The 23,162-nt window shown below is 41.8% G+C and overlaps 1 protein-coding gene across 2 annotated transcripts in view; it reads left to right on the forward strand.

Annotated features, from left to right (window-relative positions):
• Positions 1 to 4,005: 4,005 nt before the first annotated feature.
• The window catches only part of cdk1 (cyclin dependent kinase 1), a 29,535-nt gene continuing 10,378 nt past the window's right edge, over positions 4,006 to 23,162 (forward strand). The window contains exons 1-4 of one of the 2 annotated variants that reach the window (XM_061790246.1): positions 4,006 to 4,148; positions 4,521 to 4,631; positions 4,854 to 5,010; positions 12,764 to 12,887. In XM_061790246.1, coding sequence (XP_061646230.1) covers positions 4,595 to 4,631; positions 4,854 to 5,010; positions 12,764 to 12,887 — 318 coding nt within the window. In that variant the 5' untranslated portion in view covers positions 4,006 to 4,148; positions 4,521 to 4,594. The remainder of the gene's footprint in view (positions 4,149 to 4,520; positions 4,632 to 4,853; positions 5,011 to 12,763; positions 12,888 to 23,162) is intronic. The other variant, XM_061790247.1, reaches the window with a different exon arrangement.

The raw sequence follows: 23,162 nt of genomic DNA on the forward strand, positions 1-23,162 counted from the left end.
GGGGAGAGGGAAGTCTGGGCTTCCCTGCTGAAGCTGCTGCCCCCGCGACCCGACCTCGGATAAGCGGAGGAAAATTGATGGATATTAAGTATTAGACCACCACTTTGGCAACTACCAAAATCAGTTATCTTTCTATTATACTACACCAGCATGTACAAGCTGTTTAACACAAATGATATTTTTAATGCTAAACTATAATTATTGATATATAGTATAATATAGTAATTGATTCCTCAACAAATACATTTTAGTGGATGGATGGTTTATTCTTATGCTGGCGGCACGGTGGCCGACTGGTTAGCACATCTGCCTCACAGTGAGGACCGGGGTTCAAATCCCGGCCCCACCTGTGTGGAGTTTGCATGTTCTCCCCGTGCCTGCGTGGGTTTTCTCCGGGCACTCCGGTTTCCTCACACATCCCAAAAACATGCATTGTAGGTTGATTGAAGACTTTAAATTGCCCTTAAGTGTGAATGTGTGTGCGAATGGTTGTTTGTTTATATGTGCCCTGCGATTGGCTGGCGACCAGTTCATGGTGTACCCCCCCTCTCGCCCGAAGATACCTGTGATAGGCTCCAGCACGCCCGCGACCCTAGTGAGGATAAAGCGGTGCAGAAAATGGATGGATAATCTTATGCTTAATTTTTGACTCAGGCCTCGTGAGCTGGCTCAAATGCAGGGTCTTGCAACATAGCCACTAGGTGGTGCTCAAGCACCTGCCCTTTTGCCCTGGATGAAAATGTGCTTTTTGTACTGCAGCCCATTTATTTTTTCTTTATTCATCAATACAGTATAAATTTTTGGTAGCTCTCTGTTATCAGTTTTATTTTCAGTGTTTTGAAATCTGACGGGCATTTATTTGAGTCCTTGGGAGAATTGTGAATTATGCTCTCGCTTTGTCCCCCGCCCCCCTACTTCTCCTTCCAAAAACCTGCCACTTTAACAGAGGTGTGTTGACTTTTTATATCCACTTTATCTTCCCTTCATCTCCTTTGTTAATAGTTGTATTACTGTGTTCATTCTGTTAACAGACATAAATAGACAAGTAAATTTTTTGGGCTGGAGCACCTGCCCCAAAAAATGTCTACATGTACCTGCTCAAATGTTTGTATAAATAGGTGAATTCTGTTCTTTAAAATGGTGAAACATATCCAGCTCACTTAAATTGATAGGATCTGCATTAAATTACTTGGAGGGTTGTGTCTTTTGTTTTTCAATTTTTAATCAATATGTGTTGTTATTCTCACCCAATTTAAGAAATTCCCTGCGTTGAATTATTCAACAAATAAGAATTTTTGGCTCCCTAAAATAAACGAACATATGAAGGAAGGAATAAATACATACATACAGTGCCACCAGAAAGTATTCACACCTCTTCACTTTTTACACATCTTGCTGTTAGAGAGCTATTCTACAGCTGATTTGAGTATAGTTTTCATCCATCCATTTTCTGAGCCGCTTCTCCTCACTTGGGCCGCAGGCGTGCTGGAGCCTATCCCAGCTATCATCGGGCAGGAGGCGGGGTACACCCTGAACTGGTTGCCAGCCAATCGCAGGGCACATATAAACAAACAACCATTCGCACTCACATTCACACCTACGGGCAATTTAGAGTTGTCAATTAACCTACCATGCGTGTTTTTGGGATGTGGGAGAAAACCGGAGGCACCCACGCAGGTGGGTGCAAACTCTCAGAACATGCAAACTCCACACAGGCGGGGCCGGGGATTGAACCCCGGTCCTCAGAACTGTGAGGCAGACGCTCTAACCAAGTCGTCCACCGTGCCGCTGAGTATAGTTTTATTTTTTTTAAATAAAATATCCCATAATGACAAAGTAAACCCATATTTTCAGACAGTTGTGCAAATTTATTGAAAATGTGAACATTTAAACATAATAGGTAGAGGTAAGGTATAGGTCACCGGAGACCTGAAAATGGCTGTCCACCAACGTTCACCATCCAACCTGACAGAACTGGAGAGGATCTGCAAGGAGGAATGGTAGAGGATCCCCAAATCCAGGTGTGAAAAACTTGTTGCATCATTCCCACAAAGACTCATGGGTGTATTAGCTCAAAAGGGTGCTTCTACTAAATACTGAGCAAAGGGTTTGAATACTCATGGCTGTGTGATATTTAAGTTTTTCTTTTTTAATAAATCTGAAAAAATTTCAACAATTCCGTTTTTTTCTGTCAACATGGGGTGCTGTGTGTACATTAATGAGGAAAAAATGAACTTAAATGATTTTAACAAATGGCTGCAATATAAATTTTAAGGGGGTCTGAATACTTTCCGTACCCAGTGTACATACATACATACTGTACATACATTCAACCCCAATTCCAATGAAGTTGGGATGTTGTGTTAAACATAAATAAAAACAGAATACAATGATTTGCAAATCATGTTCAACCTATATTTAATTGAATACACTACAAAGACATTTAATATTCAAACTGATCAACTTTATTGTTTTAGCAAATGATCATTAACTTAGAATTTTATGGCTGCAACATGTTCCAAAAAAGCTGGGACAGGATCATGTTTACCACTGTGTTACAACAACAACATTCAATAAACGTTTGGGAACTGAGGACACTAATTGTTGAAGCTTTGTAGGTGGAATTCTTTCCCATTCTTGCTTGATGTACAGGTTCAGCTGTTCAACAGTCCGGGGTCTCCATTGTTGTATTTTACGCTTCATAATGCGCCACACATTTTCAATGGGAGACAGGTCTGGACTGAAGGAAGGCCAGTCTAGTACCTGCACTCTTCTACTTTGAAGCCACGCTGTTGTAACACGTGCAGAATGTAGTTTGGCATTGTCTTGCTGAAATAAGCAGGGGTGACCATGAAAAAGACGTTGCTTGGATGGCAGCATATGTTTCTCCAAAACCTGTATGTACCTTTCAGCATTAATGGTGCCTTCACAGATGTTTCAGTTACCTATGACATTGGCACTAACACAGCTCCATACCATCACAGATGCTGGCTTTTGAACTTTGCGTCCATAACAGTCCGGATGGTTCTTTTCCTCTTTGGCCCGGAAGACACGACGTCCACAATTTCCAAAAACAATTTGAAATGTGGACTCGTCGGACCACAGAACACTTTTCCAGTTTGCATCAGTCCATCTTAAATGAGCTCTGGCCCAGAGAAGCCGGCAGCGTTTCTGGGCATTCAATGTTGGTTTTCGGCCTTGCCGCTTACATGCAGTGATTTCTCCAGATTCTCTGAACCTTTTGATGATATTATGGACCGTAGATGACGAAATCCCTAAATTCCTTGCAATTGTACGTTGAGAAACATTATCTTTAAATTGTTCGACTATTTCCTCACGCACTTGTTCACAAAGAGGTGAACCTCGCCCCATCTTTGCTTGTGAATGACTGAGCAATTCAGGGAAGTTCCTTTTCTACCCAATCATGGCACCCACCTGTACCCAATTAGCCTGTTCACCTGTGGGATGTTCCAAACAGGTGTTTGATGAGCATTCCTCAACTTTCTCAGTCTTTCTTGCCACCTGTTCCAGCTTTTTTGGAACGTGTTGCAGCCATAAAATTTTAAGTTAATGATTATTTGCTAAGAACAATAAAGTTTATCAGTTTGAACATTAAATATCTTGTCTTTGTAGTGTATTCAATTAAATATAGGTTGAACATGATTTGCTAATCATTGTATTCTGTTTTTGTTTATGTTTAACACAACGTCTCAACTTCATTGCAATTGGGGTTGTACATACGTACATGCATACATTCTGTTATTTCCTATGTTGTGAAGATGCTTTTCTATATGGTGTGGTGAAACATTTCTAGACACTAACGCTAGTACAATGACTGAATTGTGGGTTTGTTCTGCCGTACTGTATGTTGAATGTTTTAAATCAATATTCAAACTTGGTAAGTGGAAAGAAACTACTGTATATGTTTCCCCTTATCACAACGCTAATTTTTTTCGTGAGCACAGGCCACATGACAGCATTCCGTTTTCTGATAGGAGGATTCGAATAACGCCGCAGAAGCTCATTGGTCCATTTTGAATACCACGCTGTGTGGTTTCTAATTCAAATCAGTCTGCACAAGCAATAGTCAGTTGGAGAAGCGCTGCATCAGAAAGTATCTACCTCACGACACGAGGAGTCTCACTCAGGTAAAAGCTTGTCCGTTTTTGATAATTATTTCACAAAGTAATCCTATTAGTTTCGACGAATTGTGCGTTTAAACGAGTGTTGAGGTCGTAGTAACGTTGCTTTAAGGTGAAGTTTGGGTAGCTGTGGGTTTCCAGTTATCACAACGACTAAATACCCATTATTGACTGAGGAACGTGTTTTTCTAAAACTTAGGCAGAATGATTAACTTCGGGGTTGTATTTTACTTAAGACACTTGAAATAAAATGTGTCATGCCAATTCCAAACGTTTATTCTTTTCTCGGAAGATTGTATTGTTGTTGTAACAACTTATTGAATTTTGTGTTGATGCCATGTTCATGTTATTGGCAACTAAAGTGTGTATCTTGATTAGGTGAGATCAATTCAAATTATCTGCACTGTTGCTCCTGACCTGACTGCAGTGTTTTTCCACCCCTCCTGGCAGCAATGGACGATTATTTGAGAATAGAGAAAATTGGAGAAGGTTGGTAGCAGTGTTTAATTGTTTTACCCTCGAGAGAAATTCAATTTTGTCCACGTTTGTTGTTTTGCTTGTTTTACATAACTGAAATAGAATACGGTTCACACACACACACATCAGTCAAGGATTCTCCAGCATGGTTCCCCAACTGGATCAGATTCAGTTTACTCAAACACAACTTCACTCCAGTCAGTTTTTGTTTCACTAATGATGATATTCTTGCAGGTACCTATGGGGTGGTGTACAGGGGCAGACACAAGGCTACCGGTCAAATTGTGGCAATGAAGAAGATCCGTCTGGAGAGTGAGGAGGAAGGGGTTCCCAGCACTGCAGTCAGAGAGGTCTCCTTGCTTCAGGAGCTAAAGCATCCAAATGTTGTAAGGTATGCTCACTGTGTGCAGCTAGTTTTTATTTATTTATTTTTACTTCAGGTAGGGATATTGTCGGAGAGGTCCCAAATGTTTTTCTACCAGCCCCCATTTATGACAGGTACAGTAAGTGGCCATGCAAATTTTATTTTTTAATTTTACAATGATGAGTTTGTTCATCTGATTTACATAAATTTTTGCACCAAAACTCAAGTTTCTTTTAGGGATGGGCGTATCAGTCAATTGGTCAATGTATTGATTAATTCTGTTTGTGTGTAATTGATAGTTGATTAATGGTAAATTACTACCAATCAAGAAATACATGCTAATTTGGGCAGTGTCCCTTTAATTTTTGGCAGCCTGGTTATGATGTTCCATCACAACAACAGCATGCTACGTTATGGAACACAAGATTAGGCTGGCCATCTCGTTGAAAAGAAAAACATGCACAGGGCTCCTACTAATTTCAACAACTATATTCAGCATAATGGTGAGGTGTATATATATATTTTAAATTTAATCTGATTCCATAAATTTCCAGGTCTGGAGAATTTTGAAAAATATTGTATGGGGAAAAAATATCCCATCTTTCCAAGACTAAAACAAAAAATGACTGTCGAAAAAATATTTTTTTTAAGGCACACATAAGCGCAGCTACGTTTGTGTAAGAGCAGGGAGTATTATGCCATGGTCTTGGTGAATACTCTATTCTGTATGGCTCAGAAAATTCTGTTGCATGTACGCCCTTCAAACGTCTGAAGTAGTTTGTCAAAATTATTACATCGTTCCAAATTAGTACGAGCAACGATAGCAACCTGACACAGTCAGATGTTCTGATAAGTAAACAGAGTACTCAGAGGACAGAAATTAGCGTATTTAAAAACCCCTGCGATCACTATTTTCCAAAACACTTTTTGCTCATTAAATAAAAACTACATTCAACTAAAAATGTCAAATATGGCCTTTTACAGTGGGGCAAAAAAGTATTTAGCCAGCCACCAATTGTGCAAGTTTTCCCACTTAAAAAGATGAGAGGCCTGTAATTTTCAAAGAATTTTAGCAAATTATGGTGGAATATAAGTATTTGGTCACTAACAAAAGTTCATCTGTTATATACCGTTTGTTGGCAATGACAGAGGTCAAATGTTTTCTGTAAAGGCTTCTTTATACTCGCGCGGACGACGACCGCGCTGACGTCACTGCGCCTGTCCTGCGTGTATTTTGTCTTTATACTCGAGCGCAACCCGCATGCGCAGTTTTGAAAATGTACTGCAGTTAACCTCCAAGTCGGGGGTGTCGCTACGGCTGGTATTGGCTAGGACACCACAGGGTGGCGCTTCCTCTGCATTTTTTTTTTTGGGCCATTTCTGGTAGCCATTATTACTTTCCTTTCAGGAACAAAGCAACAACAATGGTGACCGTGGAACAGTGTCTGCTAGAACAAATTGCCCTAAATGACCAGATGATACATTTAATTAGGCTGCCAAATCAGTCGAGAAGGCGGTGGCGTAGGTGGTATGTAGAACCAAGGGGCACGCTGATTACGTCATCGCAGCATGTGACTTAAACGGACCGAGCACGAGAGATGGTCTCCGCAGCGTACCGCAACAATTTTTGCCGTGTGTGCGTCACGCTACGCAGAGGGCCCTCGCGGGGCAATTCGTCGGTCCCGTGATGCAATGCGGGTGTTGTCGACCGCGGGAGTATAAAGAGGCCTTAAGTCTTCAAGCTTTTCACACACCGTTACTAGTATTTTGGCCCATTCATCCATGCAGATCTCAAGGGCAGTGATGTTTTGGGGCTGTCGCTGGGCAACAGACTTTCAACTCACTCCAAAGATTTGCGATGAGGTTGAGATCTGGAGACTGACTAGGCCACTGCAGGACCTTCTTACGAAGCCACTCCTTTGTTGCCCGGGCGGTGTGTTTGGGATCATTGTCCTGCTGAAAGACCCAGCCATGTTTCATCTTTAATGCCCTTGCTGATGGAAGGAGGTTTTCACTCAAAAACCCACGATGCACGGCCCTATTCATTCTTTACTTTACCCGGATCAGTCGTCCTGGTCCCTTTGCAGGAAAAACAGCCCCAAAGCATGATGTTTCCACCCCCATGCTTCACAGTTGGTATGGTGTTCTTTGGATGCAACTCGGCATTCTTTCTCATCCAAACACGACAAGTTGAGTTTTTACCAAAAAGTTTGATTTTGGTTTCATCTGACCATATGACATTCTCCCAATCCTCTTCTGAATCATCCAAATGCTTTCTTGCGCACTTCAAAAGGGCCTGGACATGTATTGGCTGGAGCAGGGGGAGACGTCTGGCACTGCAGGATTTCAGTCCCTGGTGGCGTAGTTTATGACTGGTTGCCTTTGTTACTTGGTCGCACCTCTGTAGGTCATTCACAAAGTTCCCCTGTGTGGTTCTGGGATTTTTGCTCACTGTTTTTGTGATCATTTTGACCCCACAGAGTGAGATTTTACGTGGAGCCCCAGATTGAGGGAGACTATCAGTGGTCTTGTATGTCCTCTGTTTTCTAATAATTGCTCCCACAGTTGATTTCTTCACACCAAGCTGCTTACCTATTGCAGAGTCAGTCTTCCCAGCCTGGTACAATTTTATTTCTGGTGTCCTTTGACAGGTTTTTGGTCTTGGCCATAGTGGAGTTTGGAGTGTGACTGTTTGAGGTTGTGAACAGGTGTCTTTTTATACTGATGAGTTCAAACAGGTGCCATTAATACAGGTAACGAGTGGAGGACAGAGGAGGAGCTTAAAGAAGTTACAGCTCTGTGAGAGCCAGAAATCTTGCTTGTTTGGAGGTGACCAAATACTTATTTTCCACCATAATTTGCTTTAAAATTTAAAAATCAGGCGATTTTTATTTTATTTTATAGTCCTCCCACCCGCTCATTTTGTCTCATAGGTGAGGAATACCTCGCTCATCTTTTTAAGTGGGAGAACTTGGACAATTGGTGGCTGGCTAAATACTTTTTTGCCACACTGTAAATTGACACCTTTTAGCGCAGTAGAAGGCATAATACCTTCTCCTTTTTATATATGGACCATGAAATAAAAACTTCTAAATGCAATTTAAGGAATATGCATTGCTTAAAGTACTCCGGCGTATGGATTTATTTATTTATTTATTTATTTATTTTTTTTGGACCTGAGTTGCCGTGTGTGTAACTGCATCAGTGTGTCCTGTTCTATACCAATTTATGCGTGCATATATGGCTTGAAGGATTTTGTAACTTTACAGTCCTAAAGAATCTTTGCCAGGAACACCAGTTAGTTTACCATGTCTGGCTTTAGACAGGACCTCTCACAACTAACGTTGCCTGAAAATTCTCTCTGAAGGGCTGGTGGCCTGTACTTTCTTGCTCTGCTTATCAGCAGAGGAAAGTTGATTTTGTGTGTTCACCACCACAGAAGGGGGTTGTTTTCATTAATTGTTGCGGACTGGATGTAGGCATTTAGCTCGGCTTACATGGCAACAATGGGATCTGTTGGTACTATCCTTGAAGAAGTTTGCGAGAGACTTCTTTGCCTTGGTGGGTGGGGGTGAAACTTCTTCCACTATTGTGCACTCAGCAGAATTCTAGAAAGCAGTGAAAAATGAAAAATATTATTAGGTTTTGGTTGCACTATATAGCAGTCTCGTAGCATAATAATGATCATCGCTGTATGAAGAACAATGATCAGATCAATTTAAACTCAAACCATTACTAAATTGTAAGATAATGCATTTAAATGGAATGTACTGTTTTCATTTAATCCATTCCAACCTTTCGCGTGAGCTTGTTCCTTTGCCTTCATCTCTGACACCAGTCTGGCTTTTATGATGACGATGTTAACACTTAATGTATTGTATCTTGGATCTAAGAAGGATGCCACACCCAGGAGCTCGTGTCTCTCGATCTTCATATTTGCTATTCATTTACTCCAACAATTTCTTTTTTATGGATTTGTCATCGTCCTTTGGTGCCTAAATGTTTGTGTTAAACAGGCTCAGTACTGGCTTGATGTGTGAGACACTAACATGATTCTCCCCTGATAGAGCATCTATAAATTCAATTCAGTGGTCCAAGTGTGTTGCCAACTGACTCCAGCACATCCAGATCTTGATATCCAAGAATTAGGTGCCGAGTGCTTCTGTACTGCGATAGGACCTCTGAAAGTGCTTTCTGCTGCTCCAGAATCCTGGCAATCATGAGCAGCCTCGACACCCCCCCCCCCCCCCCCCCCCCTGTCCCCTCAAATCTAGTTTGACGCTCAGTTATGAGTCCATGGACTGGAAGGTTGAGGCGATTATAGGCTTGCTCAAGTGCCACTCTCTTCTTCCAGCTGTGTGAGAAGTGGCATACCAAGTTTTTGCAGACACCTGTTGCATGGCTGATCCACTGCATTGTCTAGAGAAATAGATGTACAATATAAAACAAATATATCACAACACAGCTAAATAATTTCATCTCTCACTCTCGCTTTTTCACACACATTCAGTACATACACTCATGCACGTACAAGAGAGATGTTACACACCCACCAATTTCTCTTTCTTCTAAATAGTTATTGAAATAAACACAGCAAAATGTACCTATCGCGAGTTGTAGCCTGTGTCCAAAGCACTGAAGTCGAGTCCAGCCACTCACTCCACAACGCCTTGGTCATGTTAGATGTGTTATCGGTGGTCACGCAAACCTGTTGGTCCCCTTTCAAATCCCAGTCCGCTAATGAATCTCTCATCTCATGAGCTGTATTCTCTCCAGTATCATTCCCAGGGGAAAAGGACGTCTACAGACATTGGGTCTTGAGTTCGACGTTCGTATTTATAAAATGGACTGATAAGACCGATCAGTTGACTGGCTCAACCACAAGTCTGTGGTTTCTGCTGAGCAGTCGTGGTTGTAAACTGCAAAGAATTTGTGATTGTGATTACCCTCGATTTACTCCCGTCTTTTTTCACTGTGGTCAGGACAGCATTGTCGAGTGTATTATCCATCCATCACCCTGAACTGGTTGCCAGCCAATCGCAGGGCACACATAAACAACCAACCATTCACATTCACACTTACGGGCAATTTAAAGTCTTCAATCACCCTACCATGCATATTTTTGGGAAGTGGGAGGAAACCGGATTGCTCGGAGAAAACCCATGCAGGCAGGGGGAGAACATGCAAACCCCACACAGGCGGGGCTGGGATTTGAACCCCGGTCCTCACAACTGTGAGGCAGACGCTCTAACCAGTCTCTCACCGTGCCGCCTCGATTGTAATATGTGAGGTTCTTATGTTGAAGTTGCGTGCGTCCGTAATGCTGAGTATGAAAAGTCATTGTGCATAAAGGTGCCATATTTGACCAAACCAACTTTTTGTAGTATTTGGGGTGTAATATTGGCTCTATGGTCCCTCAGTAAATGTGAAATATGAATTAAAATCGTCAGGGATTCTCTGCACAGAGGCCTCAAATCAGGTAATTTGCATTTCTCGAGCTCATCTACGTCACTAGCAAAGATATCCGCCTACCTCTCTGCTCCTGAGCAAGCGTTTGTCAACATGACAAACGTGCTCTCAAAAGTGGGTCTTCAACACTGAGGCAACAAATCAGAGGAAAGGGGGGGTGGTCTTCGCCAAATATGGAGTAAGTGAATAGGAAACTTCAAAAACAGTGCTTATCTGTCAGAGTGGCCTTTTCTGGACACTTGTATGATAAAACCAAGGTGTTTTTGGAAACTAAATAGACACTTTTAAACTAAGTCCATATTAGAGAGTCATTCTACGGAGCTCGAATTAGCCAAATTATGGGACCTTTAACTTAAAATTTTCGACTGCCGCCTGGCCTGACCGCAGTAGTTGTTTATAGTGTATTTAATGCCACTTAGGAGAAATAAATGTGCGAGGGCTTCGCATGTTCCTTGTCCTGTGTTTTGCAGTTTTTTCAGATGGCTGACTAGATTAGTTACTTTGTATGATATGGCCTCTTGTTTAAAGGTCCCATAATTGGGTGATTTAGACCTCAATAGAGTGACTCTCTAAAATGGACATAGTATAAAAGTGTCAATTTCATTTACAAAAACAACTTGGTTTTGTCATACGAGTGTCCACACGAGTATGTTGACAGCGCTGGCTCGGGAGCCGGTTAGTGACCTAGATAAGCTCGAGAAATCCAAATCTGTTTTCGCTCTGTGTACATCTACACAACCCAACTGGCTCCAATTACGTTCACCCCAAACCTACTCCCAAGTTTTTGCTCGACATTGTGTTCTGTGTTACGCTACTAAGTTGACACTTCCTCCACCGTCGGCGACACTGGGGCCCGTGCTGGCATTGGTTAGGAGTAGAGTGCGCTTACGGTTGAGCTAAAAGCCCTCTTATGAGAATTAGTGTGGTTTCTGTAACGCACAGCCTAGCTGTCTTCTCATACACCGGCGCCAAGGCAAACTTTTAAACTTTATGAAGCACCCTTTTTAATTTTAAGCATTTGGAAGGGATAAATGTATTTGTGGAAGAAAACGTTCTTGTGGTCTCTACCGTAAGGTTGGTTCCAGAACGTATCCACCGCGTTAAACGGGTTCCGAATAGGAACAACGCCAGAACAACAATGTTTACGTTGGGGCAAAGTGCTGTTTACCTTTTTTACTGTAAATTGTGATATTAGATTAAATGTTTGAAGGTAAGTGCTTTAAATGTGCAACAACTGAGAACAATTTAGTACTCAATTGTTGAGATATTAGTGATACGTTTTTTCATGGCTGATTATTAGTAGTCAAGGAGGCCAATAACCAATATTTGGAGCCGATATTAGTTTGCGGTGAAAGGGAAAATATTGGTATCAGCATTTTGAAACTTCTTTAAAAAAAAATAATAATAATAAAAATTAATTTTAAACATATATTTAACATTTCTTTTTGGGTCCCCTATATATCCTGGTTGATTTTCTTTAAAATTACATGGAATTAATTGCAATGCTCATTTTTCCAGCTATCATCGGGCAGTTTAAAGTATATTAATCCATCGATTTTCTGAGCTGCTTCTGCTCACTAGGGTCGCGGGCGTGCTGGAGCCTATCCCAGCGATCATCGGGCAGGATGCGGGGTACACCATGAACTGGTTGCCAGCCAATCGCAGGGCACATACAAACAAACAACCATTCGCACTCACAGTCACACCTACGGGGAATTTAGAGTCTTCAATTAACCTAGCATGTATGTTTTCTGGATGTGGGAGGAACCCGGAGTGCCCGGAGAAAACCCACGCAAGCACGGGGAGAACATGCAAACTCCACACAGGCGGGGCCGAAGATTGAACCCCGGTCCTCAGAACTGTGAGGCTGACGCCCTAACCAGTCTTCCGCCTTGTATGGAACAAAATGAATAAAAAAAAATGGCTCAAAAATCCTAATCAAAATATGTGATTGTATAATTCATTTTCAAGGAATACAGTAAAGAAGAATTAAAATACTGTTTCAAGTAACATTTTTGGTCACAGCACAAAGTAATGGGTCAAGCGGTGGTTTGTAACTCAAAACTCACAAGTTGGGTTATTCGCACGTTAAGGTACCACTGTACATACAATAAGCAGGTAGTTTTCTAATGGCTCTTTGAAAATATAGAGAAATGTTCAATTTGTTCCCCCACCCCCAAGTCATGACATCAGTGTCTTCATACTTTGGAAGACATTTACATGCCAAATAGAGTAATAAATTGTAAATGTACAATGTATGTAAATGTGCACAATCATCCAATGTTAAAGAAAAGGATGTTTGATTATCCAGACTCCTCGATGTCCTGATGCAGGAGTCCCGTCTCTATCTTATCTTTGAGTTCCTGTCCATGGACCTCAAGAAATACCTGGACTCCATTCCTTCTGGCCAGTACATGGACCTGATGTTAGTCAAGGTAACCCTCAATTTTGTTCTGTCCCTTTGTCAGAGCTGCAAACCTATAAAAATTCACTTCCAGAACATCAAGCCATCCATTTTCTGAGCCGCTTATCCTCACAAGGGTCGCAGGAGTGCTGGAGCCTATCCCAGCTATCATCGGGCTGGAGGCGGGGTACACCCTGAACTGGATGCCAGCCAATCGCAGGGCACACATAAACAAGCAACCATTCGCACTCACATTCACACCTTAGGGAAATTTGATTAACCTACCATCCAGGTTTTGTGGGATGTGGGAGGAAACTGGAGTGCCCGTAGGAAACCCACGCAGGCACGGGGAGACCATGCAAACTCCACACAGGACAATTTGTCCAAATTTCAAAATTTTGTCAAGAACATTATCATGCGACAGTAGTAATAGTTAATAAATTATGGCTTCCATATTTGTCATGTTAATGTTTTTGTTACATCAACTTTGTAATGGGTGACGCAGCTGCAGCCTGTATCAAAGTACCAGTGGATGAGATTGCAATGTGCCATCAGAAATGTCTATGGATTTGCCAATTCTGTTTTCAACCATGGTAGCAAAAAAAGTGTCTATTAAATCGGATTACTCAAATGTCAAAGTTAAAACCCTATTTTGCAAACAAACAACATTGCTGATAGTTTGAATTGGATAGTTTATGTACGGACAATAGTTTTGGTTTCTATTTCTTGCAATGTACCTCTTGTACGTCTTTACTCGCATGCTATTTATATTAAATATTTATATTTCATATACGGTGCCCGACTGGTTAGTGTCCGCCTCACAGTTCTGAGGACCGGGGTTCAATCCCCGGCCCCGCCTGTGTGGAATTTGCATGTTCTCCCCGTGCCTGCGTGGGTTTTCTCCGGGCACTCCGGGTTCCTCCCACATCCAGAAAACATGCATGCTAGGTTAATTGAAGACTCTAAATTGCCCGTAGGTGTGAATGTGAGTGCAAATGGTTGTTTGTTTCTATGTGCCCTGCGATTGGCTGGCAACCAGTTCAGGGTGTACCCCGCCTCCTGCCCGATGATCGCTGGGATAGGCTCCAGCACGCCCGTGACCCTAGTGAGGAGAAGCAGCTCAGAAAATGGATGGATTAATATACTTTAACTTGCCCACGTTCTAAAATAAGCTTTACACAATGAGGTTTTTTGAGGCCGATCAGAAAGTTTAAAAAAAAAAAAAAAAAAACACGATCACCGATCCAATCACAAGATGGAGCAATGTGTCTAACTGATTTGTTGATTTACTGTATATAGTTGTGTACTGTATACTGAGTATCTTCAAAACTATTCTCTAGTCCAGTGATTCCCAACCAGTGTGCTGTGGGACATTAGTGTGCCATGAGAAATTATCTATTTTAACGGGTGTGCCGTGGGAAATTATCTATTTTAACTTAACTCCTCAAAAAATTGTGCTTTACACAATCAGGATTTTTGGGGCTGATCAAGGTTTAAAAAAAAAAAAACACCAATCTGTTCACAAGATGGAGCAATGTGTCTGTTTACATGACTTGTTCATTTATTGTATATTCTTTTGTACTGTATACTGTATCCATCCATCCATTTTCTGTACAGCTTATCCTCACAAGGGTTGTGGGCGTGCTGGAGCCCATCCCAGCTCAAATTATTCTCTAGCATTTTAGACAAAAGTTAAAACCTCAATGACCTCTAGGGGGCATTCAAGGATTGGCCACTGACATAAGTTTAGGTCGAATCAACATTATAGCAACATAACAGAACTAATGGGTGCTTATTTACTGTAATTAAGTTACTTTATTGCAATTAAATTACTTTATTAAATACTGTTAATTACATGCTTACTCTAACTTTCTCAATGTCCTGGCTATATGGACGCGTGTCCAGAATTTGCGTCCGTTTGGCTTTGCCTTTATTTACGTTTTTGTTTTTTTTGCAGCATGCTCCTCGTGTACATTCTTCAGGTGCCTGATCAAATTTGTTGTGTTGAAGCATTTAGATGACGTTCCCGGCGACGTACTTAAGTTGTGCGCAGACTGCAAATAAGTTGCACGTTTGTCTGAGACACCGCAAAATAGTCCCACACCGATGACTATTGAAAACAACTTCATTGGGCTTGATGGTTACAGTACTACGCCACAAGGCTAAAAATAAACTAGCTTTTGGATTCATACGCGACGGCGACGCGGAGTAAATTTCTTTTACGGAGCCGATAGATGACGTCATTGATCAGATCGTCAAATTATGGCATAAAAGCTGATCATACAATGCTAATGATCGGCCGATACCGATCTGCTTTAAAGTCTACTGCTAGTTATTCATTAACAAGAACTAATGTATCTTTGATCCTTCTATTTATGCTGGTGAGGCATAGTGACAGACAGAATAAATGCTTTTCTATTAGATGGCATGAAGTACATACAGTAATTACTTTATCTACTTTTTGTGACTTTTTTTGTTGATGCGCCGTGTAGTGTATTGGTTAAAATAATGTAATTTCGGAAAAATATACGAAGGAAGGTAAATGCCTCCGTTCACTTCCAGTTTAGTCCGATAGACGTTTAACGTAAGAATCAAATGAATTTTGTCTTGTAAAGGGGCACCACGTCACTTTATATGTATAAAATTGAGGAAAAAGCGACGACAAAGCTTTTCAGTCTCATCTAATGGTTGCTACATTTTATGAAATAAGAGTTCTGACAGAGGCTTACTTAAAACTCAAAACACACACAAAACACAACACAGAGTGAAATGTTATACAATATTTAATTAAATCTATGAGGGATATATAGGGAAACACAAAGAGGCTAACAAGAGGAAGATAATTAAACTGCCGTATTTTCACGACCATTTTCACGCAGTCTCAGTTACGGGGTCTATTTCTGTATCTAACACATACATAAGGAGCACCGTATTATTGGGTGCAGGCATGGTAAAATATACAGTAGCATGCATGCTAGCGTATGTTTTTAAAAAGGCAGCAGGAGCAAAACTGAGTTCGGTTGTACTTTATTGAAGTATTTAACAATGTACTCACGTTATTTTTTTGATAAATCCTCATCCACAAATCCATCAAAGTCCTCATCTTCTGTATCCGAAATGAACAGCTGGGCAAGTTCTCCATCAAACATGCAGTGTTCCCTCTCGTACTCGTCGGAGTCAGTCTCGTTGCCCGGGGCTGTTCAGCAATGATGCCGGCTTTCGCGAAAGCTCGGACAACAGTCAAAGCAGGTACCTTAGCGCAGCCGTCCACAATCCATTCACATATGGTGGCGTAACTCACCCGGCGAGAGATGGCGCCGTTTCATAAAAAGAAAGCACCAAGATGGACCTCCTTGAAAATGCTCGATTTTCATTTCTTCTGCAAATGTTATTGTGCAAATTGTGACTGTAGAGACTCTTCTCCCGGCTGGTCTTTGATCATTAAACCATTGCTCGAATTGGTCTTCCAACTCTGGCCACCTTGCATTGTTTCCGCGGAAACTCAGCTTCGTCTTCTTGACTTGGCGAAGCTCGTTTTCCTGCTTCGTCCACTTGTGAACCATGGATTCGTTGATCTTGAATTCTCTCTAAATTTAACTTATAAAACCTGCAAGAACCCTGTGAATGAATCTAATACAAGTATTTATTAATTATAGCTGTCAAAAACATGCTAAGGGCTTTTTAAAATGAAAGTCAAAAATTGCGCTCGCAGCTGTGAACTCCCATTTTATGTACACCCTCAGCAGCACGGCGCTGCACCAATCCACCGCAGCAGAACATATACAACAAAAGAGATGGTTGATGGCAAACTGCGCTCTGAAAAAAAGGTCTTAACAGTTCTGGGGCTACCTATTGAGAGCCTAGGACAATGTTGTTGTTTTTTTCCCCCTCCCCTTTCTAGCGTGAGTATAAAGAAGCCGTAAGTCTTCACAAGGTTTTCACACACTGTTGCTGGTATTTTGGTCCATTCCTCCATGCAGATCTCCTAGAGCAGTGATGTTTTCGGGCTGTTGCTGGGCAACACAAACTTTCAACTCCCTCCAAAGATTTTCTATGGGGTTGAGATCTGGAGACTGTCTAGGCCACTCCAGGACCTTGAAATGCTTCTTACCAAGCCACTCCTTTGTTGCCCGTGGGGTGTTTGGGATCATTGTCTTGCTGAAAAACCCAGCCATGTTTCATCTTCAATGGCCTTGCTGATGGAAGGAAAATCTCACGATACATGGTCCCATTCATTCTTTCCTTTACCCAGATTAGTTGTCCAGGGGCCTCATGTACAAAAAGGTGCGTCCGTTCTTTTTCATGGTAAAGTTCAGCTGTATCAAGAGTGACCCGCCAACTGCGTGGCTGCAGCTTTTGGTGCTTTGGCGACACTTAGAGGTGATGCTGGGGAAACTGTTCTCATAAATCTGCACATCAGAGACACATTAATAATTAGCACTGATGAACAATTCATGCCTGGCAACATTTGATTTCAACAATGCAATTGAGGCAATGACTGAGAATTCATTTAACCAGTGTATTTAATGAACCACTGATATTTGTGAGGACAACTATTAATTGATCAAGGCGATCATTATTGGCATTTATCTATTGCCCCAATTGCTTCGTGACTCCAGCACATGCACTGGAAAAAAAAAAAAAAAAGTCCTTTTGAATTTACTTCATTTGAAACACGTGCATCGGTTGCACATGGTTACAATGTTTAAATTGACATTTACCCCTCTTCTCCTAAAAATAAAACGTGATTTTTTTTGTCAGTTTGCGTGTTCTCTCCTGTGTATTAAAATAATAAATTGAGTAATAAAAAAAGAGTAAAAGTTTTTGATATCCTCTTTGATATGCTGATGTGATTTCAAAAGATTTATGACAAATACCACACACACATTTATGCATGGACCTTTATCTCACAGGGCTGAGTGTAGGTTACTGTATGAACACATTTGTTATGAGTTCTAAAAAATACGTGGTATTAACCTTGTGGGGTGATCATAGTCACCCACATGCCCTCCCATTACCCCTGAGAGAGCAGCGTCACCCATGATCGCAGCGATTCTCTCCTCGAACGGGGTGAGGCTCTCTGCGCTGGTTCTTCTGCCTTTTTTTGGCCACACTTTGGCGGTGGGCAGCTAGCTGTCCTCCGCTTCACATCCACCTTAATGCCTGACCACTTCTTTTTTTAGTTCAGCGTGTGCGCGTTGTTCCGAACCCGCAGCATTGACAGCCGCACGCGCGCTGTCCCATTCACTCCTCTTTTGCGTGTTGTTAACGGCGGAGGACAGCAAGCCAAAGAGGATTTTCTTGCGTGCCTCCACTTCATTGAGCAACTTCACATTCAGAAAAAATATTTTTCTTCATTACCTTGCTCATTTTCCTTTTTTCTGATCAAGCAGAGATCAGCATCTCAGGTGCAGGGTTCATTTAAATGTAATTTGCATATTCAAATGTGGGCGTGGACAGAGTCGGCTACTCCAACATGTCCACTCATTTCCACGTTGATTGGAATGTACGAAGGAAATGTGCTTGGATTCATGAGTATGCAGAGTTTAATACATCTGAATATTTTTGTGCGTACGACGTTTTCTGGATTTGAGCATATGCCATGTTTTAGTAGGAAATCCACGCAAGTCTTTGTACATGAGGCCCCTGGTCCTTTTGCATGATGTTTCCACCCACATGCTTCACACTAGTATGGTGTTCTTTGGATGCAACTCCGCTTTCTTTCGCCTCCAAACGACAAGTTGAGTTTTTACCAAAACGTTCTATTTTGGTTTCATCTGACCATATGACATTCTCCCAATCCTCTTCTGGGTCATTCAAATGCTCTCTAGCAAACTTAGGGTGGGCCTGGACATGTATTGGTTTAAGCAGGGAGACACGTCTGGTACTGCAGGATTTGAGTCCCTGGCGGCGTAATGTGTTAGTGATGGTAGCCTTTGTTACTTTGGTCCCAGCTGTCTGCACCCCGTGTGGTTCTGGGATTTTTGCTCACCATTCTTGTGATCATTTCTACCCCACGGGGTGAGATCTTGCGTGGAGCCCGAGATTGAGGGAGATTATCAGTGGTCTTGTATGACTTCAATTTTCTAATAATTGCTCCCACAGTTGATTTCTTCACACCAAGCTCCTTACCTATTGCAGGTTCAGTCTTCCCAACCTGGTGCAGGTCTACAATTTTGTTTCTGGTGCCCTTTGACAGCTCTGGCCTTGGCCGTATTGGAGTTTGGAGTGTGATTGGTTGAGGTTGTGGAAGGGTGTCTTTTTTTTTTTATTATGACTGTCGAACAGAAATGTCTTTTTTTAATTTATTTATTTTTTTTCTGTAAAAACAGTTTGGTTTCCTTGACTATATGTTTTGGATCATTCTCCTGCTGCTCTTCTCATAGATCATAGAAGATTTTTGTCAAGAATGTCTGTAGATTTGCCCGTCCTTCCTTCAATAATGTGAAGTTTATCAGTACCGTTTGCTAAAAAGCAGCGCCACACCATCATGCTCCCACCTCCGAACTTCAGTTGGTGTTGTGTTTTTAAGGTGATGTGTAGTGACATTTCTCCTCCAAACGTGGTGTGCATTATTGCAACCAAACAGTTAAATGTTGCTCTCCTCCGACCAGACTATATTCTCCCAGTATTTTACTGGCTTGTCCAAATGTTGTTCAGCAAACTTTAAATGGCGTTTGACATGCTTTTTTTTTTTTCTCAGCAATGGGATCTTGTGTGGTGAGCATGCATACAGGCCATGGCGGTGGAGTGCATTACTCAGTTTTCCTTGTGACAACAGTACCTGGTAATTCCAGATCTTTTAGAAGTTCTCCACAGGTAGTCCTTGGCTCTTGGACAACTCTTCTGATTTTTCTTTGCACTCCTCTGTCAGAAATCTTGCGAGGAGCACTTGATCGAGGCAAATTTATGGTGGTATGATTGGCTTTCCACTTGCGTAATATGGCCCCACCGTACTCAGTGGAACTTTCATAAACTTAGATAAGCGCCTGTAACCAATGCCATCGTTATGTTTTGTAACGGTTAGTTTGGGGTGGTCTTGAGACACCTCTTTGCTCTTACCCATCGAGATGTGTCTTGGCTCACACCTTGGCAATGAAACCTTTTTGTCGGGCATCAATTAGGACAGAACCAGCTGATATTAATTTGCACTGACTGGATTGCTGTTTGATTATTGATAGATTTTAGGTGTTGTCTTAGCTTTCCATGGCTTTTTTGCACCTCTGTGTTCAATACTTTTTCCCTCTGTCATTTCACATTTTTACACACCTTAATTTCTGATCTTTTTTTGTTCTACTTTATTTGTATGTATGGATTACTTGGGTTGTTGCCAACATCTGAAAATGTCATGTCAATAGCACTAGAACCTGCAGAAAGAGATTTAGTGAGAAAAATGGTGACGTGTTAAAATACTTATTAGAGCCGCTGTAAATGGTAGGCTTTACACCAGGGGTGGACAACTTACGGTCCGCGGACAACATCCGGCCCGTTGACCATTTCAATCCGCCAAAGATTGGTACAGAATCGCCCAAAATCATATGAATATCATAACTGCATTTATTTGACGTTGTGCTGTAATGCCTGGTGGTGCCACCAGGTTGTGCTGTAATGCCCGGTGGTGCCACCAGGTTGTGCTGTAATGCCCGGTTGTGCTGTAATGCCCGGTGGTGCCACCTGGTTGTGCTGTAATGCCCGGTGGTGCCACCTGGTTGTGCTGTAATGCCCGGTGGTGCCACCAGGTTGTGCTGTAATGCCCGGTGGTGCCACCAGGTTGTGCTGTAATGCCCGGTGGTGCCACCAGGTTGTGCTGTAATGCCCGGTGGTGCCACCAGGTTGTGCTGTAATGCCGGGTGGGTCCACCAGGTTGTGCTGTAATGCCCGGTGGGTCCACCAGGTTGTGCTGTAATGCCCGGTGGGTCCACCAGGTTGTGCTGTAATGCCCGGTGGGTCCACCAGGTTGTGCTGTAATGCCCAGTCGTTACACCAGGTAGCGCAGTAGGTACAGTGATATATTGAATTGACTTTGGATGTTCTGTTTTTACTCTGCAACTGCTCTGAACCCTTCTTCAACCATGAGTGAGCCAAAGCAAAGAAAAGTCGGCAGTAAGTGCCTAGTGTTTAATATAGAATGGACTACTAAATACTTTTTGACTGAAGTCTGGTCAAAGGCTGTTTGTCTAATTTAAGAAACCATTGCGCTTTTAGAGGGATATAACATCAGCTTTTACTTTTCTAGCAAGCATTCTGATTATGCTAACAGCCAATCAACGCAGGAAATGATGGCTACGGCTCAGCGGTTGAAATCAAGCTTTCAGGCTCAACAAAACACCTTTATCTGACAAACTACTATCCCAGATTCAGTCACACAAGATCCTGAAACAGCACCACGGGAGCTGCAGATGGAACTGATTGATCTCCAATTTGATACCGTCTTAAAAGAGAAGTTCAACTCTCAAAGTGCATGAGTTTTATGCTTCATTAAGCTTAGACAAATTGCCAAAAATCCAGAAGATGGCACAGAGGATGCTGGCGGTGGCTCTACATATGTGTGTGAACAGACTATTAGCGTGACGAACACCAACAAAACATCCGACAGATCCCAGCTGAGTGATGAACACCTCAAATGTGTTCTGAGAATTTCCACAACAAAACTAACACCAGACTTTGATGCACTGGCAAAAAAAAGGTGATCAACAAAACACTCTTCCCATTAAAAGTAAATCTAAGTATTAACACTACAATGTTTTTTTTTTTATATAAATATGTAAGGCTTGGCCGGCATGTCAAATTTTAAGTCAATGTGGCCCGTGAGACAAAACGTTTGCCCACCCTTGCTTTACATGATCAGGATTTTTGGGGTTGATCAGCGAGTTAAAAAAAAAAAAAAAAACGATATCCGATCACTAGATAGAGCAATGTGTCTATTTCATTGACTTGTTCATTTATTGTCTATACTTGTGAACTTAATTGCTAAAAAAAAATTATATTTACAATAAATAATTTATTTGTTCATGTTTCATGCCAGTGAGGCATAGTGACAGACAGAACAAATGGTTTTCTATTAGATGGCAGGAAGTTTGATGACATTTTTGTTTGTTGGTGTACTGTGAGAGTTTTCAATTGTAAAATATGTGCCTTCACTCAATAAAGGTTTAAAACCAACATTACATGACAGAAATAGTGTGTGCTAACTTACTGTAATTAAATTACTTTACTGTAATTACTTTACACAAACAAAAACTTTAGAGCATGAGTAGACAGATCGCCTGCATGTTAGCTTACAACCGTTAGTGCTAGGACTAGCTTCGTAGGCTACATAACGTTTAGTTGTTTGCTTGCGAGTGGTAGAGTATTAAAAGTACATAAACATACCTCAAGCAAGCCTTAAACGAACGTCCTCTCCCGAGCACCGGTGACCACCAACACGTGTTTTTCCCCCCCATTTTGTTATAAACACATGGCGCGATCCATTATTGTTATCGCCATGGTAACGAGTAGACTTTACACCGATTTTATTGGCCTTATCGGTATCTGCCGATAATTGACATTTTATGCTGATCGGCTTTGTCATAATTAGCCGATCCGATCAATGATGTCATTGATCGGCTCCGCAAAAGACTTCTCCATTGTGCACAGTATATTTGAATCCAAAAGCTAGTTTGTTTTTAGCCTTCTCACAGTCCTGTAAATATCTGGCCAATAAAGTTATCCATCCATCCATTTTCTGGAGGCGGGGTACATCCTGAACTGGTTTCCAGCCAATCGCAGGGCACATAGAAACAAACAACCATTTGCACTCGCATATACACCTAGGGGCAATTTAGAGACTTCAATTAACCTACCATGCATGCTTTTGGAATGTGGGAGGAAACCGGAGTGCCCGAAGAAACCCCACGCAGGCAGGGGGAGATCAAACCACAAGACAAATTTGCTCTTTCAGGATTGACTGAAAGATAAAATCTGGTATTCCGATACCACCGCGTCCCATTTTTTACGATCACTGGGCTTCATCGTGTCAACTCAAACGCGACCGAATACACTCGTTAGCATGGCGACGACAACAATAATGGATCGCGCCGTGTGTTTGTAAGAACAAAATGGGGGAAAACGTGTGTTGGTGGTCACCGGTGCTCAGGACAGGAGAGGACGGTCGTTTAAGGCTTGCTTGAGGTATGTTCACATATTTCTAATACGATACGGCTTGCAAGCAGGGAACAAAACCTTATGTAGCCTACAAGCTAGTGGTAGCACAAATGGTTGTACTTAAACATGCCGCCGTTCCGTCAAATCATGCTCTAAAGTTTCG

The sequence above is a fragment of the Phyllopteryx taeniolatus genome, chromosome 11 (assembly GCF_024500385.1).
Source record: "Phyllopteryx taeniolatus isolate TA_2022b chromosome 11, UOR_Ptae_1.2, whole genome shotgun sequence".
Taxonomy (NCBI): Eukaryota; Metazoa; Chordata; class Actinopteri; order Syngnathiformes; family Syngnathidae; genus Phyllopteryx; species Phyllopteryx taeniolatus.